Raw genomic sequence first — 27,018 nt, 5'->3', positions numbered from 1 at the left:
GGCCTGGTGGGCAGGTTCATGTTTTCTGACTATGACACAGGGTGACACCCAGCCCTGCTCACCTTGCATTTCTGTTGTGACAGTTATGCAGAACATTTATGCATATGAGAGCGTTGGGGAAGTATGATGGGACTCTTTTTTTTTTTAATGTGTTTTGCCTGATTGGTCTAAACCAGGAGGTCATGGTTTGATTCAGGTCAGGGCTCAGTCCCCAGTAGGGGTCATGCCGGAGGCAGCCGATCCATGATTCTTTCTCATCGTTGATGTTTCTCTTTCTCCCTCTCCCTTCCTCTCTGAAATCAATAAAAAAAAATATATATATTTTAAAATGTGTGTTTTTTTTTAATCCTCAGCTGAGGATATGTTTTATTGATTTTAGAGAGAAAGGAAGAAAGAGAGTAAGAGAGAAACATCAATGTGAGAGAGAAACATCTCACTACCTCCCATATGCACCCTAAGGTCACAGGGATTGAACCTGTGACCTTTCGGTGTCCAGGATGACCCTCCAAACCACTGAGCCACCAGCCAGGTCATGTCAGGACCCTTAACAGAAATGATTGTGATGTTGTCCCTGGTCCCCTGTTTGGAGCATCCCTGGGGCCCCCAGGAATCGCCAAGGTCCTTTGTTTCCTTCCCTTTGTCACTGTCAAAAATCATGTCTGTGTTTTCCTGTGAATTCACCTTCCTGTGAATTCACCGTTTGTCACTTACCAACATTTTATGTGATTTTTTTTTTTCTTTTTTAGAAAATAGATATCACCAATAAAGCTGTTACAGAAATTCTTTTGAAAGCCACAGAATACATTCAGCCCAATCCAGGTAACATGGGACAATTTCTGGAACTGTCCTATGGCCCATCCACGGTGACCCATGCTGACCACCCATGTCAGCTGGGCCCTCCCTCGATGTGATCTAGAAACAATGCCCTAAGGGTTTCAATCATGAAATGTGGTTTTGGGTGTGTTTTTTTAAAAATATCTTTTTATTGGAGAAACCAAGATGGCAGCATAGGTAAACACCGGAGATTGCTGCCTCACACAACCACTTCTAAAATACAACTAAAAGATGGAACGGACATCATCCAGAACCACAGGAAGGCTGGCTGAGTGGAAATTCTACAACTAGAAAGAGAAAAGCATACCGAGACTCAGAGGAGGTGCGGTGCGCAAGTGAAATACAAAGATGTGGAGGTGCATGCAGAGAGGGGCTGGCGGCTGAGGACAAGATTGTCTTTTTCAATTGGGAGCGAGTCTCAAGCTCTGAGCTCCAATTCTGGGCGAGTCTTTGGGGACCCAGACTTATACAGGAGAAGCGGGACTGTCTGGCATCGGTCAGAACTCGAGGGCAGCTTTCTCTCGAGGCGCTCGCAGCGATTGCCGGGGTCTCTGAGGGCAGGACTGAGAGCAGCCATAACTGCTCACTCCGCCCACCCTGTTGATCCCCTGGGACCCTGCCCCGCCCAAGCCCTGCACGAAGACTCTTGCATATGAAAGGCCCAGCCCTTTGTAATCTGAAAATTACTTAACAAACTGCAGTTGGCCTTAGGCCCCAGGGCAACTTGCATTGCTTTACAGCTGGCTTCTTCAGGGTAGCCTCAGGCAGAGGCTAGATTAGCACCTCCTTATGTCCAAGAGCCAGTGTACCCAGTGTTCAGAGTGGGACCATCCAATTACAACTCCTCAGATCCATTAGGGACACACTCAGGGGGCAGACTCAGTGAGCACCAAAGCCCCACTGAAGCAAGTCTTGCCCCAGAAGGGTGTCTTCAGCACAGAAGTTCTCCCACCGTAGACACAGCTGATTCTCACAGCCAATTGGCCTGAAGGTCAATTCCTCCCAGTGTTACCTACAACAATCAAGGCTTAACTACAACCAGACTGTGCACAAAGCCCACAAGGGGGTGCACCAAGAGTGTCTACCTCAGGTAATTGGGGAGGCTGAGCCCCTGGGCCCTATAGGACACTTAGCACAGAAAGCCACTCTATCGACACAGCGAAGCATAAAAAATGCAGAGACAAAGAAACAGGACACAAGTGACAGAAATGGAGGAAAGAAAACTACTGGATATAGAGTTCAAAAACCACACTTTTAAGGTTTTTCAAGAATTTTCTAGAGACCACCGATAAACTTAATGAGACCCTCAAGAAATCTAGTGAGACCCTCGATGTTGTGATAAAGGACCAACTAGAAATTAAGCATACACTGACTGAAATAAAGAGTATTATACAGACTCCCAACAGCAGGCCAGAGGATCACAAGAATCGTCAAAGACTTGAAATACAAGGAAGCAAAAACCACCCAACTGGAAAAGCTAACTGAAAAAAGAATCCAAAAATACGAAGATAGTGTAAGGAGCCTCTGGGACAGCTTCAAGCGTACCAACATCCGAATTATAGGGGTGCCAGAAGAAGAGAGAGAGCAAGATATTGGAAACCTATTTGAAGAAATAATGACAGAAAACTTCCCCTACCTGGTGAAAGAAATAGACTTACAAGTCCAGGAAGCACAGAGAACCCCAAACAAAAGGAATCCAAAGAGGACCACTGCCGGGGTCCAACCCCAGCAGGTCCAGGGGTCCCCAAAGGTGTAGACGGAGTCGGCGAAGAAGGAAAGACACAGAGACAGTGTTCAGTTGATCAGCAGCCTAGCCAGGATCTCCAGCCAGGATCTCCAGCCAAGTTCTAGTCTGGATCTCCAGAGAGGTTCTGCTGTTTATTGTTTTGTTACATCCGCATTTATACCAGTTGATTTTAATCCTGTTAATTTCTATTACAAAGGTTAGGGCGTTTCTTATCTGCATTCCAGGGAGTAAAGATTATGTAGCTTAAGCATGATTGTTTGTAGTGATTAACTACCCGCCTGGCACTTAGTTAAGGAGTTTCATCCCCTCCCTGACTTCAGGGAAAAATTCCTACCTGGGGAAACAACCTTTCTTGGAGAGGTGACCTTGGTTAAAACACACAGCGCTAAGGGGAGCAAACATATTAAGAACAGTATGCTATATACGCCAGGTCCCTTGAAACATATGCTGTGCAGATGTTTCTTTCCTGCAGCGACTGTGTCAAGCAGCAAGGATGGACCGGCTTCCGGCAGACCACACCAAGACACATCATCATTAAAATGCCAAGAGCAAAAGACAAAGAGAGAATCTTAAAAGCAGCAAGAGAAAGACAGTCAATTACCTACAAGGGAGTACCCATACGACTGTCAGTTGGTTTTTCAACAGAAACTTTGCAGGCCAGAAGGGAATGGCAAGAAATATTCAAAGTGATGAATACCAAGAATCTACAACCAAGATTACTTTACCCAGCAAAACTATCATTCAGAATTGAAGGTCAGATAAAGAGCTTCACGGGTAAGGAAAAGCTAAAGGGGTTCATCACCACTAAACCAGTATTATATGAAATGCTGAAAGGTATCCTTTAAGAAGAGGAAGAAGAAGAAAAGGGTAAAGATACAAATTATGAACAACAAATACACATCCATCAACAAGTGAATCTAAAAATCAAGTGAATAAATAATCTGATGATCAGAATAAACTGGTGATTATAATAGAATTGGGGGCATAGAAAGGGAGTGGACTGACTATTCTTGGGGGGGAAAGGGGTGTGGAGGATGCGGGAAGAGACTGGACAAAAATCGTGCACCTATGAATGAGGACAGTGGTAGGGGAGGTGAGGGCGGAGGGTGGGGTTGGAACCGGGTGGAGGGGATCTATGGGGGGAAAAAAGAGGAACAACTGTAATAATCTGAACAATAAAGATTTAATTAAAAATATATATACATATTTTTATTTACTTCAAAGAGGAAGGGAGAGGGAGAGAGAGAGAGAGAAACATCAATGATGAGAGATAATCATTGGTCCGTTGCCTCCTGCATGCTCCCCACTGGGTTTCGAGCCCACAACCTGGGCATGTGCCCTGACCAGGAATCAAACTGTGACCTCCTGGTTGACAGGTTGACTCTCAATCCCTGAGCCACACCAGCTGGGCCCGAAATTCGGTTTTTTATGTCTACTCTCCAGTGACTCTGTGATTGCCTGGGCTGATGAGTGCAGAGTGGATAATCCTGGGACCCGTTGGGAGGGCTCCTGGGCCAGCAGCTGGGCACTGTTCAGCAAAGACATGTAGGAGACTCTTCAGAAATCTACTCAGCGTTTTGTAAATGCTTGCTGCTTACTTAGTCATTTCCACCTTTTTTACTTATCTTTGTTGTTAATCCTCACCCAAGGATAGTTTTCCATTCATTTTTAGAGAGAGTGGAAGGGAGAGAGAGTGGAAGGGAGAAACACATCGATGGGTTGCCTCCTGCATGTGCCCCGACCAGGGCCGAGGAGCCTGCAACCAAGGTTTGTGCCCTTGACCAGAATCGAACCCTGGACCCTGCAGTCTGCAGGCTGACACTGTATCCACTGAGCCAGACTGGCTAGGGCTCATTTACTTTTTAAAATATATTTTTATTGATTTCAGAGAGGAAGGGAGAGGGAGAGAGAGAGATAGAAACATCAATGATGAGAGAGAATCATGGATCGGCTGCCTCCTGCATGCCCCACACTGGGGATCTGCCCACAACCTCGGCATGTCCCCTGACCCCAATCGAACTCGGGACCCTTCAGTCCGCAGGCAGGCCAATGCCCTATCCACTGAGACATACAGGCTAGGTATAAATTAATTTTGAGAGAGGAAGAGAGAGAGAGAGGGAGGGAGAGAGAGAGAGAGAGAGAGAGAGAGAGAGAGGAAGAGCAAGAGAGAGCGAGGTCCTGATATAGGCTGGTTGCAAGGTGTGCACAATTTCCGTTTCCCACGAGACTGCAACCAATCAGTAGGCACCCTGACAAATCTGCCAATCATGGGAAAGACTAAATAGGTCACTGGGGCCCTTTGGCACCTCGGCTCTCTGACATGTTGCCGAGGGTGCCCTTGATCTTGCCAGCTGCATTTGTTGCATGCTCTGTGCCTGTCCCTCTGCCTTGTCCCTTGAAGGAATTACAAATGACCCTGTCTTGAAGCATGCAGAGTGAAGCTGGGAATGCTGAGCCCGATGTTGAAGATCCACAATCAGAGGAAGGCCTCAGAGTGCCTGCAGCCAGAGGGCCTGCTGGGCGACTGCATGCTCAAGTACGGCCAGGAGCTGGGCGAGGACTCCATCTTCGGTGAGTGCACAGGGCCCGGAGGATGGGACACAGCCTGTACCGCCTATAGGTTATACATGAAGCCTTTCTTTTTTCTTTTCTTTTTTTTTTTTTTGGATTGATTTCAGAGAGGAAAGGAGAGGGAGAGAGAAACATCAATGATGAGAATCATGGATTGGTTGCCTCTTGTGTGCCCCTTTACTGGGGATCCCGGGCATGTGCCCTGACCAGTCATCAAACCGTGACCTCCTGACCTCCTGGTTCATAGGTCGACGCTCAACCATTGAGCCATGTAGGCTGGCCAAGAGATTTTTTTGTTTGTTTTTGTTAATTCTCACCTGAGGATATTTTTCCCATTGATTTTTAAGGAGAGTGGAAGAGAGAGGGAAAGACAGAAACTTCGATGTGAGAGAAACACATCGATTGGTTGACTCCTTCATGGCCAGGTCCCTGCCTGAGAAGTGTGCAACCCAGGTACTTGCCCTTGACCAGAATCGAACCTGGGACTCTGGTCCGAAGGCCGACGCTCTACGCACTGAACAACACCGGCTAGGGCCGGGAGATGTTTTAAAAAGAATCTTCAACCTCATTGTGCACAGCTTCAAGGTCGCCCACTTGCAAATTAATGTGGATTAGCTGTTGCCCAGGCACTGGGGGTCATTCAGGAAGAGCTACCCTTCGCTGTCCACACTCAGCATGGCTGCCTGCCCTGCTGGGAGCTACCCATGTGACACTGCCAGGCTTCTTCCACAGCAGGGAGGATCAGGTCGCCTTGCCCTTGGAAGGATCCAGGGTGCGGCCCCAGGAGGACCTGGCAGCAAAAGCTGAGATGAGACAGTTCATTCATTCCTATTGTCATCTTCATTGTTGGTGCTTAGCCCCGAGGAGGACTCAATCCTTTTATTGTTTACAAAGAGGGACTTTTTTCTGCAGCTTCTAAAAACCCTAGCGGTTCTCAACCTGTGGGTTGCGACCATCGGAAAACACATATAGCATATCAGATATTTACATTACGATTCATAACAGTAGCAAAATTACAGTTATGAAGTAGCAAAGAAAATAATTTTATGGTTGGGGGTCACCATAACATGAGGAACTGTATTAAAGTGTCGCAGCATTAGGAAGGTTGAGAACCACTGCTAGGGCCAGTTGACAAAAACACATTGTGGTTTGTTTTTTTAAAAAATTGATCTTTATCTCCATCTAGTGGCCAGATTGGAAAGTGCCTCGGTATGTCAGCTGCCAGGTGAGTTTGATGTAGAAAAGGAGGGAGTAGAGAAGAAATGTAGAAAGTTTTTATTTTTAGCCCGGCTTGCGAGGCTCAGTTGTTGAGTTTCATTTTTTTACAAGAAAAAATCTTTTAAATATAACAATGTTACATCCAATAAACATTAGTATCTTAAGAGAAATGATCTTTTTTTAAAAATATATTTTATTGATTTTTTACAGAGAGGAAGGGAGAGGGATAGAGAGCCAGAAACATCGATGAGAGAGAAACATCGATCAGCTGCCTCCTGCACACCCCCCACAGGGGATGTGCCCGCAACCAAGGTACATGCCCCTGACCGGAATCGAACCCGGGACCCTTCAGTCCGCAGGCCGATGCTCTATCCACTGATCCAAACCGGTTCTGGCAGAAACGATCTTTTTTTAAAAATATATATATTTTATTGATTTTTTACAGAGAGGAAGGGAGAGGGTTAGAGAGTTAGAAACATCGATGAGAGAGAAACATCGATCAGCTGCTTCCTGCACACCCCCTACTGGAGATGTGCCTATAAACAAGGTACATGCACTTGACCCGAATCGAACCTGGGACCCTTCGGTCTGCAGGCCGACACTCTATCCACTGAGCCAAACCAGTTAGGGCAAGAAAAACGATCTTAAATATAATAGTACATGCAATAAACATTACTATTTCAAGAAAAAAAGGATTTTAATTATTATCATTATTACTAGGGGCCAAGTGCACGAATTTGTGCACCTTGAAAGGAACTGTGGGCTGTGAGGCTGTAGTGGGCACAGGGGTGGGTCTCAACCCATCCTCCATGCCCCCTCCCGGCCCCTCCTGCCACGGCCCCCAAAGGCGCCTAGTGATTGGGGCTGGCGCTGGCAGTGGGTGCGAGCGGCGGCTCTGGCACCAGCAGCGGATGGGAGTGGGGCTGTCACCGGCAGCGGGTGTGAGTTGCAGCTGCCAGCCTGGATCGCCCCTTAGGAGCAGGGGGAGGTGGAGAAGCCCTGAGGGGTGATTGCTGCTGGAAGCTACTGCTCGCACCTGCTGAAAGCACCAAGCGATGAGGACCAGCGCCGGCCACCAGCCGTGGGTGCCAGCAGTGGCTCCAGCACTGGCAGTGGGTGTGAGTGTGGCCAGCGCTGGCAGTAGGTGTGAGTGCCAGGTGGGACCGCGGCACGCAGGAGCAAAGAATTTTTAGTAACTACCAGCGGCTTGCCCTGATGACAGTGACTGGCACCCTGCCTTGGTCTGGTGCTCACCTCTGCACCATCCCGCCATGGATGATGCCCTCCATGTTCCACACATGAACTCTGGTGATCAGCACACATCATAGCAACTGGTTGTTCCTGTTGTTCCACTGGTCTACTGGCATATTAGCCTTTTATTATATAGGATATTCAATGGTTGAGTTTTGACCTAAGAACCAAGAGGTCACGGTTCAATTCCAGTCAAGCGCACTTGCCTGGGTTGTGGGCTTGATCCCCAGTAGGGGCCATGCAGGAGGCAGCTGATCCATGATTCTCTCTCATCATTGATGTTTGTCTCTCTCTCCCTCTCTCTCTCCCTTCCTCTCTGAAATCCATGAATATATGTTTTTTAAAAAAAAAGGAAGTTTTTGTTTGTATTTTTTTCCTCGTCAGTCCCTGAGTGAAGCCCTTGTTAAATAAACCATCACCCACATACCTTGGGCAAGAAGTGAATAGCGCCGCCAACCTCCGGGTGCTCTGTGAACAAGCACTTTTTATTTGTTTTTCTGTGCCAGGCAGCGCACTGACTGATATGGGCGAAGCTATGAAGCTGATGGCGGAGGTGAAAGAATCCTTTGATATTAATGTCAAGGAAACCTTTATTGATCCACTCCAGTTAGTACACGACGAAGATTTAAATCAGATTTCGGTAAGTTTTCTCGGCTGTGAACCCCGCTTTGTTACTTAAAATGATGTTTGTAGTTAAAACCATGGGGACATGTCTCTGTAGGGACCCAGTGAAAGCATCATCTTAGTGTGAGCGGCAAAACAGATAATCACTCAGTGATGTTCACCTGGCCCCCTGGGCAGGAGCCCCAGGAACCATGAGCCCTTTATCCTGTAGTTTTTTTGTGTGTGCATGTGTGTTTTTTAAGGTAAAGGTGTTTATTTATTTTAATACTTATCTGAGGATATTTGTTCCATTGATTTTTTAATTTTAATTTTTAAAAATATTTTTATTTTTATTGACTTCAGAGAGGAAGGGAGAGGGAGAAGTAGAAAGATCAGTCGGCCTGAACCAATATGCTCAATTAATATTTGACAAAGGAGGCAAGAACATACAATGGAGCCAAGATAGTCTCTTCAATAAATGGTGTTGGGAAAATTGGACAGATATATGCAAGAAAATGAAACTAGACCACCAACTTACACCATACACAAAAATAAACTCAAAATGGATAAAGGACTTAAATGTACGACAGGAAACAATAAAAATTCTAGAAGAATCCAAAGGCAACAAAATCTCAGACATATGCCGAAGCAATTTCTTCACTGATACAGCTCCTAGGGCACTTGAAACTAAAGAGAAAATGAACAAATGGGACTACATCAAAATAAAAAGCTTCTGCACAGCAAAAGAAACCATCAACAAAACAACGAGAAAACCCACTGTGTGGGAAAACATATTTGCCAATGTCATATCTGATAAGGGCCTAATGTCCAAAATTTATAGGGAACTCATACAACTTAACAAAAGGAAGATAAACAATCCAATCAAAAAATGGGCAAAGGATCTAAATAGACACCTTTCAAAAGAGGACATTCAGAAAGCCAAGAGACATATGAAAACATGCTCAAAGTCACTAATCATCTGAGAGATGCAAATCAAAACAACAATGAGGTACCATTTCACACCTGTCAGACTGGCTATCATCAACAAATCAACAAACGACAAGTGTTGGAGAGGATGTGGAGAAAAAGGAACACTTGTGCACTGCTGGTGGGAATGCAGACTGGTGCAGCCACTATGGAAGACAGTATGGAGTTTCCTCAAAAAACTACAAATGGAACTCCCATTTGACCCTGTGATCCCACTTCTAGGAATATATCCCAAGAAACCAGAAATACCAATCAGAAAGGATATATGCACCCCTATGTTCATAGCAGCACAATTCACCATAGCTAAGATCTGGAAACAGCCTAAGTGCCCATCAGTAGATGAATGGATTAGAAAACTGTGGTACATCTACACGATGGAATACTATGCTGCTCTAAAAAGGAAGGAACTCTTACCATTTGCAACGGCATGGATGGAACTAGAGAGCATTATGCTAAGTGAAATAAGCCAGTCAATGAAGGAAAAATACCACATGATCTCACTCATTCATGGATAATAGAGACCATTATAAACTTTTGAACAATAATAGATACAGAGGCAGAGCTGCCTCAAACAGATTGTCAAACTGCAGCGGGAAGGCCGGGGAGGGTTGGGGGACAGGAGGTAGGGGGGTAAGAGATCAACCAAAGGACTTGTATGCATGCATATAAGCATAACCAATGGACATAAGACACTGGGGGATAGGGGAGGCTAGGGGACTGTCTAGGGCGGGGGGGAAAAAATGGGCACATATGTAATACCCTTTGTATTACTTTAAGCAATAAAAAAAATAAAATAAAATAGAAAAAAAAAAGAAAGATCAGTGAGGAGAGAGAATCATTAATTGGCTGCCTCCTGCATGCCTCGCACTGGGGAGTGAGCCTGCCATCTGGCATGTGCTCTTGGCTGATTTGAACCCAACACCCTTCAGTCCACAGGCCAGTGCTCTAGCCACTGGGCCAAACCAGCTAAGGCTGTTCCATTGGTTTTTATAATGGAAGAGAGAGGGAGAGACAGAGAGAAACATCCATGTGAGAAAAACACATCGCCTGGTTGCCTTCTGTTCACACACTGACCAGTACCCCTGCTGAGGAGGAGACTACAACCAGAATGGAACGCGAGACCCTTAGGTCTAAAGGCCAATGCTTTATCCACTGAGCCACACAGGCTAGGGCTAGCCTGTGGCTTATTGAAGCCAGCAAGAAACCAAGCTAAAGGTACTTATTTCCACAGCCATTACAGCAAATGATTCTAAAACTGTGGAGTGGGTTTTCGACAGTGAAAATCATACTCATTGCATCTTCTTTTAAAAAATATATATTTTATTCATTTTTTACAGAGAGGAAGGGAGAGGATAGAGAGTTAGAAACATCGATGAGAGAGAAACATCGATCAGCTGCCTCCTGAATACTCCCCACTGGGGATGTGCCCGCAACCAAGGTACATGCCCTTGACTGGAATCGGACCCGGGACCCTTCAGTCCGCAGGCGGACGCTCTATCCACTGAGCCAAACTGGTTAGGGCTCATTGCATCTTTTTAAAAAAAATATATTTTTATTGATTTAAGAGAGAGAGAGAAACATCAATGATGAGAGAGAGAATCATTGATCCACTGCCTCCTGCACAACCCCTACTGGGATTGAGCCCACAACCCAGGCATGGGAATCAAACTGTGACCTGTTTCCTAGGTCAATGCTTGCCACTGAGCCACAATGGCTGGCCTCATTGCCTCTTTTGATACATGGCACACGTGGTCATTAATTTCCAGGACTTCATTTTATATTTGGAAAGCTTTCTAAAATGGCCACATGGAGCTCACATAAAAGAGGGTGTGTGTGTTTCTTTCATGGTAGTGTTTACTCAACTCATTCTGTAATTGTTGAGGAGCCTTATGGAAGACATATAAGTACTCCAGAACAAGCATGTCAAACTCAAAGCTAACACGGGCCAAATAAACAAGGTTTAAGTATATGTGGGCCACAAAAAAAAAAAAAGAAAAAAGCTTCAATTTTTATAGAAATGTAGGTTTATTTCGATAGAGACATATTGAATACAAAGGACTGAAATAAATGAGTCATCATTCACATAAAATAATAGAACATTTTAATAAAAATTAATATTTTTTTCTTGAACATTGACTTAGCAGGCACTGAATAACTGCACAAATGAATAAGCGTAATGCAAATAAACCCAGTTTTCTTGTTCTCTGAAAGCGAGATATTTTCTGTTGTGAACACCAAATAACTCAGTCCAAGAGTAATGATGTGGCCACCGGCTGCTAAAATATTTGCTGCTAGTATCAGTGGAGAGAAATGGTGTGCCTGCGCGTAAGCTGCATAAGGGAAATGAATGCAAAACGATGATAGTAATCAGTCATTAACAAACATTGTAGTTCGTTATTAAGAATTATCTCTAACAGGATATTGTAAAAGTTAAGTTGCGAATTTTTTATCAAAACATTTATATTGGCTGGGCCGCAAAAATATTCGTTGTGGGCCACATGCGGCCCGCGGGCCACAAGTTTGACATGCTTGCTCTAGAAGATACTAGAGATTTGTGTTTTTATCATCTGCTTCTTAATAAGGATTTGACAATAGTGCCAGAAGACATATCCCTTTTTTTGGTATAGATAATTTGTTTGGAAATTATGGACATTAACAGAGCTGGTGAGGGGTCCTGTAAAGAACTTTGAAAATGGAATCTGAGTGACAATATTGTGTCCTTATGTTCCATATTAACTATCTGTCATCCATTTAATCCATCCATCCATTCATCCATTTATGTCATTATCCATCCATCCATCTACTCATTTATGTTATCATCCAACCATCCATCCATCCATCCATCCATCCATCCATCCATCCATCCATCTATCCATTTACTAGAAGCCCAATGCACAAAATTTGTGCAAGGGGCTCGGCCCTCATACCTTCAGCCAGCCCTCACAGCCCCAACTTCATCAGGAAGCTTGTCCAGACAGTCGTCTGGAATGTCAATGTCATTCGGATGGTCATTCTGCTGTTCGGTCTAATTAGCATATTAGCTCTTTATTATATAGGACTAGAGGCCCAGTGCACAAAAATTTTTGCACTCGGGTGGGAGGGGGGTCCCTCAGGCCAGCCTATGCCCTCTTGCAGACCCCTCGGGGGATGACTACCTGCTGTCTTAGGCCTGCTCCCCAGGGGATTGGGCCTAAGTTGGCAATCAGACATCCCTCTGGCAGCCCGGCAGCCCTCAGGGGATGTCCACTTACCAGCAGGGAGCAGACCTAAGCTGTAGTTGGACATCCTTAGCGCTGCTGAGGAGGCAGGAGAGGCTCCCACCACCACCGCTGTACTGGCAGCCATCAGCCTGGCTTGTGGCTGAGCAGAGCTCCCCCATGTGGGAGCGCACTGACCACCAGAGGGCAGCTCCTGCATTGAGCGTCTGCCCCCTGGTGGTCAGTGTGTATCATAGTGACCAGTCATTCCCAGTCTTTCTGCTGTTAGGGTCAGTTTGCATATTACCCTTTTACTATATAGGATAGAGGCCTGGTGCACGGGTGGGGGCCAGCTGGTTTGCCCTGAAGGGTGTCCCGGATCAGGGTGGGGGTCCCGCTGGGGTGCCTGGTCAGCCTGGATGAGGGGCTGATGGCTGTTTTCAGGCTGCCTGCAACCCCTTTAGGGTGGGGGTCCCCACTGGGGTGCCTGGCCAGCCTGGATAAGGGGCTGATGGCTGTTTTTAGGCTGCCCGCAACCCCTTCAAGGTGGGGGTCCCCACTGGGGTGCCTGGCCAGTCTGGGTTAGGGGCAGAGGGCCGTTTTCAGGCTGGCCTGCGACTGAAGCTCCCAGCCTCTCCTTTTTTTCTTTTTATTCTGGGATTTATTTACCTCTATAATTGAAACTCTGTTGCCGTTACTGGCGCTCCCAGCTCTGAGGCCGCAGCTGGCTGAAGGCAAGTATCTGGGGTTTGTTTGGCTTCTATAATTGAAACTTTGTTGCTGTCCTGCTCGCTCCAGCTCTGAGGCCGTGGCTGGCTGAAAGCAGGTATCTGGGATTTGTTTAGCTTCTATAATTGAAACTTTGTTGCTTTTGGAGCTGTTGCTTTCGGAGCTTAGAGCAGGCCACGGCAGGCGGGGAACCTTGGCTTCCTCCATCACTGGAGCAAGCAAGCCTCCTGCTTGCTTCAGCTGCATGGCTGCCGGCCGCCATCTTTGTTGGCAGTTAATTTGCATATCTCGCTGTTTAGCCAATGGGAAGCGTAGCAGAGGTACAGTTAATTACCTTTTTTGTCTTTTATTAGATAGGATGCTATCATCCATCTATCCATTTATTTATGCTATTATTCATCCATCCATCTATCCATCCATCCATCCATCCATCCATTTATGCTATTATTCATCCATCTGTCCATCAATCCATCCATCCATCCATCCATCCATCCATCCATCCATCCATCCATCCATTTATGGTATCATCCCTCCATGCATCCATCCATTCATCCATTTATACTATCATCTATCCATCTATCAATCTATTCATCCATTTATGCTATCATCCATCCACCCATCCATTTGTTCATTTCATAAATATTCCTTGATAATTTATAGTGAAAGAAGCCTCTAATAGATGCTAAGGTGCCCACCAAAAAGAAAGGTAATTGGGTCCCTGCCCCCTAAAATGTAAGCCGAGAAAAAGTAATGACCTTCCTTGTAGAGGTGCGGCAGGCCTCCCTGTGTCACTTGCCGAGATAGCAGCTCCAGGTCTGTCTCCTCTCCCTCAGCACCACCTGAAGAGGCTGGAGGGCCGCCGCCTGGACTACGATTATAAAAGGAAGCACGTTGGAAAGATCCCCGACAATGAGATCACACAAGCAATGGAAAAGTTTAAGGAGTCCAAGGACTTGGCGGAGAGGTGCATGTTTAATTTTTTAGAAAATGACGTAAGTATTGACTCCAAGGAGACCCTCCTGGGAGTGGAAACATTGACTGTGTGTTTGAGGGGAAGCTCTGGGAGCCTTTGTTGTTATAAAAGTTTCCAGAAATTTCTTTTATTTATATACTTGTGGCTGGGTGCATGGATTCATGCACATTGAGAGGAAATTAATTAGAAGAAAGATTCATGCTGTACTTATGTTACTGCAAATAATTACATATCAAAATAGTATATATAATATAGTATTATAAAATTAAAACACGCATGCGATTGGCACCAGCGAGAGCTTTATATGTATTGTGCATGCGTCAGTCAACATTTATTTTTAAATTGCCAGTGCATGTCATATGTACTGGCCAGTCGGTCGGACAGATGTACAGTCAGTCACTTAGCCTTTTATATATATAGATCTATTTAATTGAATTTGGAGGGAAAGGGAGGGAAAGAAAGAAACATCAATGATGAGAGAGAATCATAGATCAGCTGCCTCCTGCACGCCCATTACTGGGGATTGAGCCCACAACCCGGGCATGTGCCCTAACTGGAATCGAACTGTCACCTCCTGGTTCCTAGGTTGGCACTCAACCACTGATCCATGCGGCCGTGTCCAGGTATTTCATTCTAAGTGTGGTTTGGGAAACAGAGGCCACAACACACAGCTGGCTGCTCGTGGCCTGGACACAGCTGGGGGCCTCCACATGACAAGTGACTCAGCTTAGTAACTACCTCTCCCCTGGTTGCAGGGAGCACCTACTATGTGTGTGCACAGCCCAGATTGGAAGGGGTCCAGGGATGCATGTCTTTCCTGATGTCAGCCAGTAAGGGAGGAAGTGACTAATGACAAATGCATCTTTCCATGACATAATCTTGTATTTTAGCCACATGAGAGAGAAGAGCTGCTGATGTCCCCTCCGCCCATCCCAACCCCATAGTGTTTCAAAGAATGTTCATTTAGCCCTAGTGGGTTTGGCTCAGTGAAAAGAGTATAGGCCTGTGGACTGAAGGGTCCCAGGTTCAGGCACATACCTCGGTTGCAGGCTTGATCCCATGCCCTGGTTGGGTCGTGTGCGAAGACAAACCAATCGATGTGCCTCTCTCTGTCTCTCTCTCTCTCCCACTGTGCCACGTCAGCACGACCAAGGGTGATCCCGAGTGGGGGGTGAAAGGATTAAGGAAAGACAGACAAGAGAATGAAAGCTGGGTCTCAGTGGGACGCTGCTCCCTGATGAGGAGACAACAGCAGCACCCACAAGCTGTGCCTTTATTTTATAGCAGATGCCATGAGGCAAAGTAGGGGCGTGATCACATTGTTTACAGCATTCTCATGAGTTTCAACCTCACTCAACAACATGCACCCGAACTCTATCACAAGGCACGTGGGGCTACGTGTTTGGACCATAGGTTCAAGCTTACAACCACAGCCATTGGCTATAATTGTGCTGGGAGGGCCCTGCCCTCCAGCTGGGACTTGCACGTGGCAATGAGAGGACCCTGTCCTTTCATTAGTCTGAGGCTTGAACCTGGCCAAAACACCGTCACCGTGCCCCACAGCGCCCCCTTTACTTTCGTTTTTAAACACGCCTATCTACTTTATCCAAAAAGCTCTAAATAAATTATTCAACATAATCAAAACATCAAAACAAACTTCTGGTTATTAACAAAACTATAGACACAGCAATGTTTCTCGGTGGGACAAGGAGCTTCTCTGGGTCCATTGTGGTGTCGCACATACCGTTCTGGCACCCAAATTGGCTGCACTGCTCCTTCTGGAAAGACACAAACACAACCTCTTCTCCCCCTTTTTGTTTTAGTAATTGCATTTTAAGAGTTTGGCTACTAAATCCTGAAGTGTCTTCCCCAGCCTGCCTAGCCTCATACAGAGACCACTGGAATAGAGACAGAGATCCCACTCTTGTTCTTGCTTGTTTAGAAGGTGACTTGAGAGGCTTACAAGTAACAGTAAGCTTCCCGAAGGCTTGTCTTAGACCCCCATCATCCCAGTCCTGCCTGCATTGTTCCCTCTCTGCCTCCTCCTTTTCTCCTTCTTTTTTGGGAGGAAGCACCTTATCCAGAGGGCTTTCCCCCATAGGAATGCTAGCCCCAGGGACTGGAGGAGGTAATGGAGGTGCAGAAGGTATAAGTGGAATCGGCAGCCTCTGGTCACTTTCTACTATTTGTCTTACATCTCCTGCCACATTCTTCCATCCTCCCTCCGGAAGGGGCTCCAAGTGGTCCCGAATCATGGACCACAAACTGAAGATAGAACTAGGAATCTTCTCTGGGCCTCCGGCTATATAGCAATCTTTAAGTTGCTTCCATACCTTTTCCCATATTTCCATATTTACCTCTCCATCCTCAGGAAACCAAGGACAAATCTTCTTTACAACATTTAACAACTCAAGGAGCTGTTGCTGTTTTACGGAACAGCCTCATGCTCTGAGCATGGCTTTAAGCATAGATATATATATATATATTTTTATCTTGTGATCCTGTATTTCGCATATTTTACACCGAGCTAATATTACCACACTTCGGCTCCCCACCTTTTTGTTTTTTGGCCTTGTCTCACTTTTGCTCTTTAAGCTTACTTTCTTTTCTTTCTTTTTTCTTTTGAGCTTACCTTATGCGCACACCTTTGGAGCCTCCTTTCACCTGACCACCTTTTTAAAATTCCCCCGAACTCAGGCCTGTTTGGACGCCATTTGTGTCTCGCCATTTGTTACAGCCAAAGGGGCCTGCTCAGACGTCACTTCTTACGGCCAAAACTCAGGCCCTGGTCCCAGAACTCAGTCCCTGGTCGGGCACCATTTGTGCCACGTCAGCACGACCAAGGGTGATCCCGAGTGGGGGGTGAAAGGATTAAGGAAAGACAGAGAAGAGAATAATAACTGGGTCTCAGTGGGACGCTGCTCCCTGATGAGGAGACAACGACAGCGCCCACAAGCTGTGCCTTTATTTTATAGCAGATTCCATGAGGCAAAGTAGGGGCGTGATCACATTGTTTACAGCATTCTCATGAGTTTCAACCTCACTCAACTACATGCACCCGAACTCTATCACAAGGCACGTGGGGCTACGTGTTTGGACCATAGGTTCAAGCTTACAACCACAGCCGTTGGCTATAATTGTGCTGGGAGGGCCCTGCCCTCCAGCTGGAACTTGCACGTGGCAATGAGAGGACCCTGTCCTTTCATTAGTCCGAAGCTTGAACCTGGCCAAAACACCATAACCGCGCCCCACATCCCACTTTCTAAAAACCAATAGAAGAAATACCCTCACGTGAGGATTCAAAACAACAAAACAAAAAGAATGTTCAATTAAAAACAACAAAACAAAAAGAATGTTCATTTAGTTCTCTTCCATGATTCCTTTTCACATTCTGTAATGCCATGCATATTGCGAAGTGGGTGTTAAAATAGAAGTTCGCTTTCCTGAGGACAGAGGTGGCAGTCTAGAGCGCCAGCCTGCAGACTGAAGGGTCCCGGGTTCGATTCTGGTCAAGGGCACATACCTGGGTTGTGTGTTCAATCCCCAGTAGGGGGCATGTAGAAGGCAGCCGATACAAGATTCTTTCTCATCATTGACGTTTCTCTCTCTCCCTCTCCCTTCCTCTCTGAAATCAGTAAAAATATATTAAAATAAAAAGTATGTGTCAGAGCCAAAGAGGTGAAACTGAAGAAATCCATAGGATTTCACAGGGTCCAGGCTGTCTATGTTTTGTGTATTGGGTTTTGACCTTGAGGCCCAGCGTGTGCTCTTGCCCCACAGACTTGGCATACGCATGTGGTGTGGTTTCCTTGTTCCGATGCCCGTCCTGGTGTGTCTGAGTTGCCCTGGGAATCCGTGGTTGAAATGGTCTAAGTGGGTAAGGAAAGTGAACACATAGCAGAGAAAGCGTGGTGTGTGACACCAAATGAAGCCACTTTGTAATGTATTTTTTATTTTATTTTAACTTAAAAAAAATATATTTTATTGATTTTCCACAGAAAGGAAGGGAAAGGGAGAGAGTTCGAAACATCGATGAGAGAGAGACATAGATCAGTCGCCTCCTGCACACCTCCCACTGGGTAGGTGCCTGTAACCAAGGTGTATGTCCTTGACCGGAATCGAACCTGGGACCTTTCAGTACGCAGGCCGACGCTCTATCCACTGAGCAAAACTGCTCAGGGCTATAAGGTACTTTTTATTGATTTCAGAGAAGAAGGGAGAGGGAGAGAGAGAAACATCAGTGATGAGAGGAAATCATGGATCGGCTGCCTCCTACATGCCCCCTACTGGGGATTGAACCCGAGACCCTTCAGTCTGCAGGCTGGCACTCTATCCACTGAGCCAAACTGGCCAGGGCACAAATGGAGCCACTTTGGTTCTCTGAGGCAGACCTGTCCTGGTGGGTGTTGCGGGGTGAGTCACAGGGCAGGCTTTGCCCACAGCCAATGAGCAAGGGGACTAAGGAAGTGATGCAGAGGCTCTGGGGAGCTGGGGAAGGGGGTGGGGTTTTATCTTGTTTTGTGTCTTTGTTTGGATTTGGAGTGTGTGGGATTGTGCTGGGGGCCCCCAGCCCCTCCAGCCAGTGAGCTTGCCTCTGTGGCCCCCAGAAATGAGCTCAGTGAGCCCCTCTTTTCCATGGCAGCACCTCGGACAGGTGGGGAACCTGGGCAGCTGGCGGGCCTGCTTGAGATTCCTCTCCCCCAAATGATGCATTTCCAGGGCTTCCTTAGGGGACATGGCCTTTTGATTTTTTTTTTAACCTTTTGATTTTTTAAAATATATTTATATTTTTATTGATTTCAGAGAGGAAAGGAGAAGGAGAGAAACATCAATGATGAGAGAGAATCATGGATCGGCTGCCTCCTGCACACCCCATACTGGGGAGCAAGCCCGCACCCCAGGCATGTGCCTTGACTGGGAATTGGACCCTGACCTCCTGGTTCCTAGGTCAAGGCTCAACCACTGAGCCATGCCGGCTGGGCTGATGTGATTTTTTTGTGTGTCCATTGATGTTTGGTCACAGCTTCCACAAATGTCTGGATGGTGGGAAAGAGAGATGCCACCATCTTTAGAATTTATTCCTTTCAGCTGTTTGTCTTAGGGAAGGCTGTCATAGCGGCAAGAACCTACAGGAGGTGCTGCACTAGGTCCCTCTTGTCTGAGAAGAGCAGGATGTGCTTAGTCTCCTGACTGGACTTAAGTAGAAAGGACACAAAGAGACACTTTAGTAAGGGAACCATTCATTCGCTCAGTGTCAGTTCCCCTTGTCATAGAAAAAGCTTGATCTCTGTTTCAGATGGACGATGAACCTTAATTTTTTTAAAGAAACATTATTTTATTTATTTGTTCATTTTTGGTTAATCCTCACCCAAGAATATTTCCCATTGATTTTTAGAGAGAGTGAAAGCGAGAGGGAGAGACAGAGAGAAACATCCATGTGAGAGAAACGTCAATTGGTTGCCTCTTGCAGGAGCACCAACCTGGGCCCGGCCGGGGAGGAGCCTGCAACCAAGGCACGTGCCCTTGACCAGAATCCAACCCGGGACCCTTTGGTCCCCAGGCTGATGCTCTCAGATTGATGAACTTTATAGCATAAAAGAAAATCTCCCGAGAATATCCTCTCCGTGGGCTAATCGGCGTTTGATTGAGTTAAAGCACATTTATAATCAGAACTCAATGTGCACATGTGCGGCCGGCATCACTAGCTCTATGCACCTGGACCTGCGTGATGATCACCTGCTCCTTGTGATATTAAATGAGCCGAGGCTGATGCGGCTTCCCTGCAAGGCCTGGTCCCTGGGCTCATGTCTGCCTCCGGCTCCCACGGGCTCTGGCCGCCAGGGATAATGTCCCCTTCCCTGCAGGTAGAGCAAGTTGGCCAGTTGGCGCTGTTTATCCAGGCGGCTCTAGAGTATCACCAGCAGTCCGCCAACATCCTGCAGCCACTGCAGAGGAAGCTGAGGATGCGGTAAGAGCCTCCCGCCCCCACCCGTTCTGATGTGGGATCAGAACCAGTGGGAACCACTCTCTCTGGCTCTCTGATTCTCCAACTCCCCCATCCCATTGTTCCATTCTTTTTTTAAAATATATTGTTATTGATTTCAGAAAGGAAGGGAGAGGGAGAGAGAGAGAAATATCAATGATGAGTGGAATCTTGGACTGGCTGCCTCCTGCATGCCCCCCACTGGGGATGGAGCCTGTAACCTAGGCATTTGACCTGAAGGGGAATCGAACCCTGACCGCCTGGTTCATAGTCGATGCTCAACTGCTGAGCCACGCCGGCCTGCCTGCTCTAGACTTTTTTGAAAATGAGTGATATCCAATGGAGTATGCACGGTAACCCTGTGCATTAAAGCGAGGGGTGAACAAAAAACCTACCCCTGTTGGCCGGGGTTGGATAACAGAAAATTGTCTTATACAGGACTAGGATAATGAATTAATGTTCAAGGGTTTTGGCTTATATCAACGCCCTTCTGACAAAGGGAAAAGTGGTGTCGGGTCAGCAAGGTGTCCCCTCTGTAGTCGGTGGTCACTGGGAGCTCACGGGGGCAGCATTTCATTTTCTGTCTCTGTTTCCGGGAGAAAAAGAGACAGAAAATGAAAGCCCCTCCCACTGACAGGATCCTGCTGGTCACACAGGAGCTAAGCCCCACCCACTGACAGGATCCTGCTGGTCACTCAGGAGTTAAGCCCCACCCACTGACAGTGTCCTGCTGGTCACACAAGGCATTATGCCCCTCCCTTATGAGCTAAGCTCCTCCCACATGACCTAAGCCCCTTCCACTGACAGGATCCTGTTAGTCACAAAGAAGGTAAGCCCTTCCCACTGGCAGGGTCCTGCTGGAGCTTAACTCCCGGGTGACCACTGCCCACTGCCAAGACCAACTTCGCAATAGACGCTCTTCCAACACCTGGTTGAACAGCAACATCTCAGGGTGTCACCTCTAGCACTTTGGGCTACTCCAGAGTCAGGATGTAAAAGTCACACCCCTCAGTGTGTAGGCTCCTCAAGGCAGAACCAGGGTGTGTGGGAGGCTATTTGGCTTCAGCCGACACATCTTCCTACGTGTGTGTTACAGAATCGAGGCTGCCTCCTCTCTGGGTGGAAATGACTTCATGCCGCAGCCCCTGAAAAGGTGTCCCAAAGCACTCGACCTGACCACCACCTCCTCAGCCAAGTCCAGAGGTGAGATGCCCGCGCTGGGGCCAGGTGCGCCCTGCGGGAGGTTCTGCTGGAAGCCTGTGCTCACTGCATGTGGCCCGTGCTCACCCTCTGCCATTGAAGGCACTGACACCCTGAATTTCCTTCTTCCCCACCCCTCCCACCTTCCCCGGGAATGCCCCTTACCCTGCTTCCTAGGTTCAGGTACTTAATGTCAATTTTTAAAAACCAGCAACAGGGCCCTGGCCAGTTTGGCTCAGTGCATAGAACATCAGTCTGCAAACTGAAGGGTCCCAGGTTCGATTCCAGTCAAGGGCAGGTACCTCAGTTGCCTTGGTCATCTGTAAGACTCACTGGGCATGGGTTAGAGCAGTGGTTCTCAACCTTAGCTGCACATTAGAATCACCTGGGAATCTTTTTAAAATCCTGATTTCTGGGCCCCATCCTCTGGAAATTCTCTTTCTTTGTTATGGGGTGGGACCACAACATTAGTAACAAAGAAACAGAATTTCTGGAGGATGAGGCCCAGAAATCAGGATTTTTAAAAGATTCCCAGGTGATTCTAATGTGCAGCCAAGGTTGAGAACCACTGCGTTAGAGGGACACAAGCTATGAGACTTGAGTTATGAAGGCTGGGACTCATGAAGGGACATCAAGTGCAGCACCAATGAAGGTGGGCTCTGGATATCTGTGAGCTGATGTGGTTTCATTAGGTGAGGTTGAAGTAAAAACCAATCAGGGAGGGAGGGCTTTGGAGCAGGATGCAAGGCTGCCTCTATGAGTGTGGACTGTCAGAGTTGGGGTAGTACTTCATCCAGTTTGAATTTGCCAGGCATTCATTCTCTGAGCCACACATGCTGAGTAATGAGTAGGAGGTCAAGGAGATGGTTATGGTGGTTGGGGCTGTTGGAGTGCAGGTGCAAGAGAGGTGTGGTAGAAAGACTGAGGTGCAGTTGGAGAGGGCATGCTAATTCATGGTCACAGGGCCCTGAAATTGACTTAAGAGTGAATGAAAGGTGAATTCAGTTTTGGTGGTGACTGGATGTTAATATGTGGAATTTTAGTGTAATTGTCTGAAAAGAGGTGTATTGTCATGCTACATGCTATGTCCAGAGCTTAGGTGTTATAGATGTGCACACCTGTCAGTTGTTGAGGGCAGATACAGTGATCATTAGGAACACGATAGCATACATCAGTGTCTCCTGGGCTTGAAAATCCTTACTAGTATAGGGAAGGCAGCGGGAAGGAGAGAATACATTATAAAGTGGTGAGTTAGTATTTTGGAAAAGAAGGTGATTAGGAAAAATCCTGACCACAACAAGGCATATTGGTGTTATTTTTGAAATTGTAACTCTGGGAAAGAGGCTGTGAGAGGAGTGTGTTTTGAAGAATTATGTGACTGTTAGTGAAAGGTGATGGACTCAGCATCCTAGGATTGAGTTCCAAAGAGTGAAGTGTGATCCCATACTTTTCTGGGACTTTGAGGGATATTCTGGGGCACTACATGGGGAATGCCTGTTAAGACCAGTGTCAAATCAATCATACTCTCTTTATGGTCAACATTTCTCCCTCAGCTGTATTGAGAAGAGGCTGCGTGACCTACATGTGAGGCCCAGGATTCAGATACCTTTTATTTGCTCATCAAACTTTATTGTTGTGGGTAGATGTGGTATCAGTTGGCATATAAGGGGAGAGTTACTTTGATTGGACTAAGGCGTGGTACTACTCTGATAAAGGTAGTAGAGGGGAAGGATGGATGTGTAGGGTGGGCAGTATGATGAACAGAAAATCATAGGAGAGATGCTGATCGTGGGCTGAACTGTCCCCATTATACCAGGATATGAATTTTGATAATGTGGCCGTTGCCTTCTCTCAGAAGGAATGGGGGCTCCTTGATGAGGATCAGAGACATCTATACTGCAATGTGATGCTGTAAGTGTTTGCACTTGTAGGTAAGATTTTCACATTTTCTAGTGTCCTGATGTGGTGGCCCCTCTTCCTTTATTTTCCAGACATAACTTTCTTTATTCCACAGCCAAACCGTGGGCTCTCTGTGGATACATGTGCTGAGCTGTGTGGAGAGCCCTGAACAATGGACTCACCAAACACCCCTAACACCCATTGCCTCAGAGAGTGCAGGAAGTGTGTGGAAGTCATGAGTCTTGCAGACAGTTTAAAGGGACCCTCCTTAACTTCCTCTTCCTGGGGGAGTGACTATGTCCAGATCCATGGCTTCCACTTCTGTACCCTTCCTCCCCCTAGGGTCATTGGTGACTGCCTGAGCCTGGTTATGGTCTTCATTTAAACGAACCATGGGCGATTATTGTGATATTCTCCTTCCATTATTTGTAGTATTCTCTTCCCTGAATACTGTTGCATGCTGAGCTGCTTGGGCCAGTGCTGGCTGCTCACCTCTGGTGTCTTTCATTAATTCTTTGAATATTTAGGTTTTACATACTTGTACCTCAGAAAGTGCAGGGAGAACACTGGTTTCTTTTACAGGGTGAACATGCAGCATGATTTCAGAGGAGATCTGGCCCCGTTGAGTGGCAACTGGGAAAAGTATGACATAAGGGCTGTGTTCAGATCATACAAGGGACCTGCTAATTTCCATCAATGTTTCGGTGCAACTGCCACTGGAAGGAGCTCATTTCTACCTTTTCTATCCCATACATGAAACTTTGCTGACTTGTCATTTCATCTGTGACTTCCTGGCTTTTGGCTACCTTTACTTTCTGGCCTTTTTGCATCACCTGGCCCCTGCAAGGCTTTCTCTGCAGTATTCTCCAACATTGACCTGTGCATGTGTTATGAGATGTGCATACTTGCTTAAGTAGACCTCATACACAAGCTATTCATTTATTAAATTTTACTTGGGATAAGGTGTACCCAACATTCTGCACAGCTTGCCCATGTTACCAGCAGACAAGCTCTGCTGAATGCTGATAGCAGAGGAATGAGCAGGTGATCCCTTTTCTGTTCCATGTGGTGCTTGCCATGCTTGTGTCATATTTCATTTGAGGTCTACCTTGTTCTTGATCTTCAGTAGCCAGAACTTCAGTAGCCTATAAATCCTTCCTGGAAATCTTTTATTTTCAGCCATTTGCATGAAGCCAAGGTAATATGTACAACACACTTTTTTAATGGGACATCCCTGTGTCACTGGTCAACATTTACTTCTTCACCATATTTCTGTTTTCAGGATGTTGGCATAAAATGTATGATGAAGAGGCCTGTTCTGATGAGAGTGTATCTGTACAAGTGGGAGCAAAATTCATGGCTTCTAAGACAGCTCCACCAGCCCAGACGACCTATCTCTGTAAGCGGTGTTTCTCAGTTTTAAAAGATATTCTGCACCTGACTGAGTCACAAGCAGCATACTTTGAACAGAAAGCCTTCTTTAGTGACACGTGTTAGAGGTTCAGTTTCCATGTAAACCATCACCAGCAACAGAGGGATGTCAGTGGAGACAAGTCCTGGAAAGAAGCTATGGACAGGGCCTTGTTTGTGAGCAGGTGCACCTTCTACATCTTAGGGGTGCCTTCAGCCACTAGTGAGCCTGGGAAAGACTTCTCAGCCATTTCAGGCCTGTTGCAGCCCCAGGCACCTCTTAGCACAGGAAGCCTCACACAGTGGTAGTGAGTTTTCACAGAAATTCTCAGTGGAAAATTACTAATCACCAGTAAGGCAAACGTAAAAATGCTGCAAGCTACAGACATAAATTTGTTCAACACCAGGATATCTGCTCTGGTGAAGTGAAATATGAGTATAAGAATATGGAAGAGTTTTTAGGTGTAACATTAACCTCAATCGACATAGGAGAGTTCACAGTGGAAAAAATTCCTGTGAGTGTGATGATTGTAGAAAGCCCTTTCATCAAAGTTCTTCTCTCACTGAACACCATAGAGTTCATACTGTTGAAAAACCTTTTGAAGTTAGTGAATGTGGGAAATCATTTAGGCATAAGAATCTCCTCTTTACCCAAAAGAAAGTCCACACTGGAAAAAAGCCATATGAGTGTACTGATAGCAGTAAGTCATTAAGCATAAGCTGTAATCTCATTGAACTTCAAGAAGTTCATTCTAGAGGAAAACCTTATGAGTGTAGTGAATGTGGAAAATCTTTTAGGTACAACAGTCAACTCCTTAACCCCCAAAGAGTTCACACTGGTGATAAGCCGTATCAATGTAGTGAATGTGGGAAGTCTTTCAGTCAAAATTGTAACCTCATTCAACACCACAGAGTTCACACTGGAGAAAAGCCATATGACTGCAGTTATTGTGGGAAGTTATTTAAGCAAATCACTACTCTCACTGAGCATCAGAGAGTTCACAGTGGAGAAAAGTCGTATCAATGTACTGATTGTGGGAAGTCATTTAAGTAAATCACTACTCTCACTGAGCGTCAGAGAGTTCACAGTGGAGAAAAGTAGTATCAATGTACTGATTGTGGGAAGTCCTTCAGATATAAGTCTAACCTCAACCAACACCATAGAGTTCACACTGGAGAAAAACCATATGAGTGTAGTGAATGTGGAAAGTCTTTCAGGTACAATAATAAACTCCTTAACCACAAAAGATTTTATACTGTTGAAAAGCCGTATCAATGTGGTGACTCTGGGAAATCTTTTAGTTACAGTACTCAACTCCTTAACCGCAAAAGAATTCACACTGGTGAAAAGCCATATCAGTGTAGTGATTGTGGGGAGTTCTTCAGTCAAAATTGTAACCTCATTCAACACCACAGAGTTCACACTGGAGAAAAGCCATATGAGTGTAATGTATGTGGGAAATATTTTATCCACAAACATATCCTGGTTAGACATCTGAAAATTTGCCGAGGTCCTGCCCCAGCAGGTCCAGGGGTTCCCCATAGGTGAGGATGGAGTCGGCGAAGAAGGAAGGACACGGAGACAGTGTTCAGCTGATCAGCAGCCTAGCCAGGATCTCCAGCCAGGTTCTCCAGCCAAGTTCTGGTCTGGATCTCCAGAGAGGTTCTGCTTCAGATCTCCAGCCAGGTTGTGTGTCCATGTTCTCTTGCTAGGTTCTCCAGCCAGGTTCTGTCCAGGTTCTCCAGCCAGGTTCAGTCACCAGGTTCTAGTCAGGTTCTCTTGCCAATTTCTGTAGTCAGGTTCAGTCCAGGATCTTTTGCCATGTTCTCTCCAGCGAAGTTCTTCTGTCTCTAGAGAACGTTCTGTGTAGGTTCTGTGCCTCCTGGTTCTCTCTTCTTAGTTCTGTGTTCTAAGCTCTGTATTCTAAGTTCTGTGTTCTAAGTTCTGTGTTCTAAGTTCTGTGTTCTAAGTTCTGTCTCTTGCTGTTCTTGTTGCATCTGTATTTATACCAGTTGATTCAATCCTATCAATCTCTATTACAAAGGTTAGGGCGTTTCTTATCTTCATTCCAGGGAGTAAAGATTATGTAGCTTAAGCACGATTGTTCGTAGTTAAAGTGATTAATTACCCGCCTGGCACTTAGTTAAGAGGTTTTATTCCCTCCCTAACTTCAGGGGAAAATCCCTACCTGGGGAAACAACCTTTCTCAGAGACCTTGGTTAAAACACATAGTGCCAAGAAGGTGAGCAAACATATTAAGAACAGTATGCCATATATGCCAGGTCCCTTGAAACAGCAAGTATGGACCGGCTCCCGGCAAAAATTCACAATGCAGAAAAGCCTTAAATGTCCAGAGAATATTTTATGAAGGAGATACTTTGGGACTTTCTTACCTGAATATCATCTCCTTTTATA

At 46.1% G+C, this 27,018-nt stretch overlaps 2 protein-coding genes across 2 annotated transcripts in view; both read left to right on the top strand.

Annotated features, from left to right (window-relative positions):
• The window catches only part of LOC118660975 (endophilin-A3-like), a 30,693-nt gene extending 7,490 nt beyond the window's left edge, over positions 1–23,203 (top strand). Inside the window, exons 3-9 of the mRNA XM_036318520.1 lie at positions 747–819; positions 5,009–5,152; positions 8,128–8,261; positions 13,971–14,129; positions 19,975–20,078; positions 21,190–21,296; positions 23,110–23,203. Of these exons, the coding sequence (XP_036174413.1) occupies positions 747–819; positions 5,009–5,152; positions 8,128–8,261; positions 13,971–14,129; positions 19,975–20,078; positions 21,190–21,296; positions 23,110–23,123 (735 nt within the window). The 3' untranslated portion in view covers positions 23,124–23,203. The remainder of the gene's footprint in view (positions 1–746; positions 820–5,008; positions 5,153–8,127; positions 8,262–13,970; positions 14,130–19,974; positions 20,079–21,189; positions 21,297–23,109) is intronic.
• A 1,285-nt stretch (positions 23,204–24,488) lies between these two features.
• Positions 24,489–25,656, top strand: LOC118660976 (zinc finger protein 773-like). The gene is made up of 2 exons (XM_036318521.1): positions 24,489–24,591; positions 25,208–25,656. The coding sequence occupies exons 1-2, from the start codon at positions 24,489–24,491 to the stop codon at positions 25,654–25,656; spliced, it is 552 nt and encodes a 183-aa protein (XP_036174414.1).
• Positions 25,657–27,018: the final 1,362 nt, after the last annotated feature.

Source organism: Myotis myotis, unplaced genomic scaffold (genome assembly GCF_014108235.1).
Source record: "Myotis myotis isolate mMyoMyo1 unplaced genomic scaffold, mMyoMyo1.p scaffold_m19_p_73, whole genome shotgun sequence".
In the NCBI taxonomy this organism is placed as follows: domain Eukaryota; kingdom Metazoa; phylum Chordata; class Mammalia; order Chiroptera; family Vespertilionidae; genus Myotis; species Myotis myotis.
The sequence above is the reverse complement of the archived record's forward strand: the minus strand, read 5'-3'. Positions and strand labels throughout refer to the sequence as shown.

Bases quoted from the DNA above. Each gene is read 5' to 3' on its own strand.
- LOC118660976 (XM_036318521.1), top strand. From the start codon at position 24,489: ATGTATGATGAAGAGGCCTGTTCTGATGAGAGTGTATCTGTACAAGTG. The intron at 24,592-25,207 runs GTAAGCGGTGTT...AACCTTTTGAAG, and splicing joins AGCCCAGACGACCTATCTCT to TTAGTGAATGTGGGAAATCA.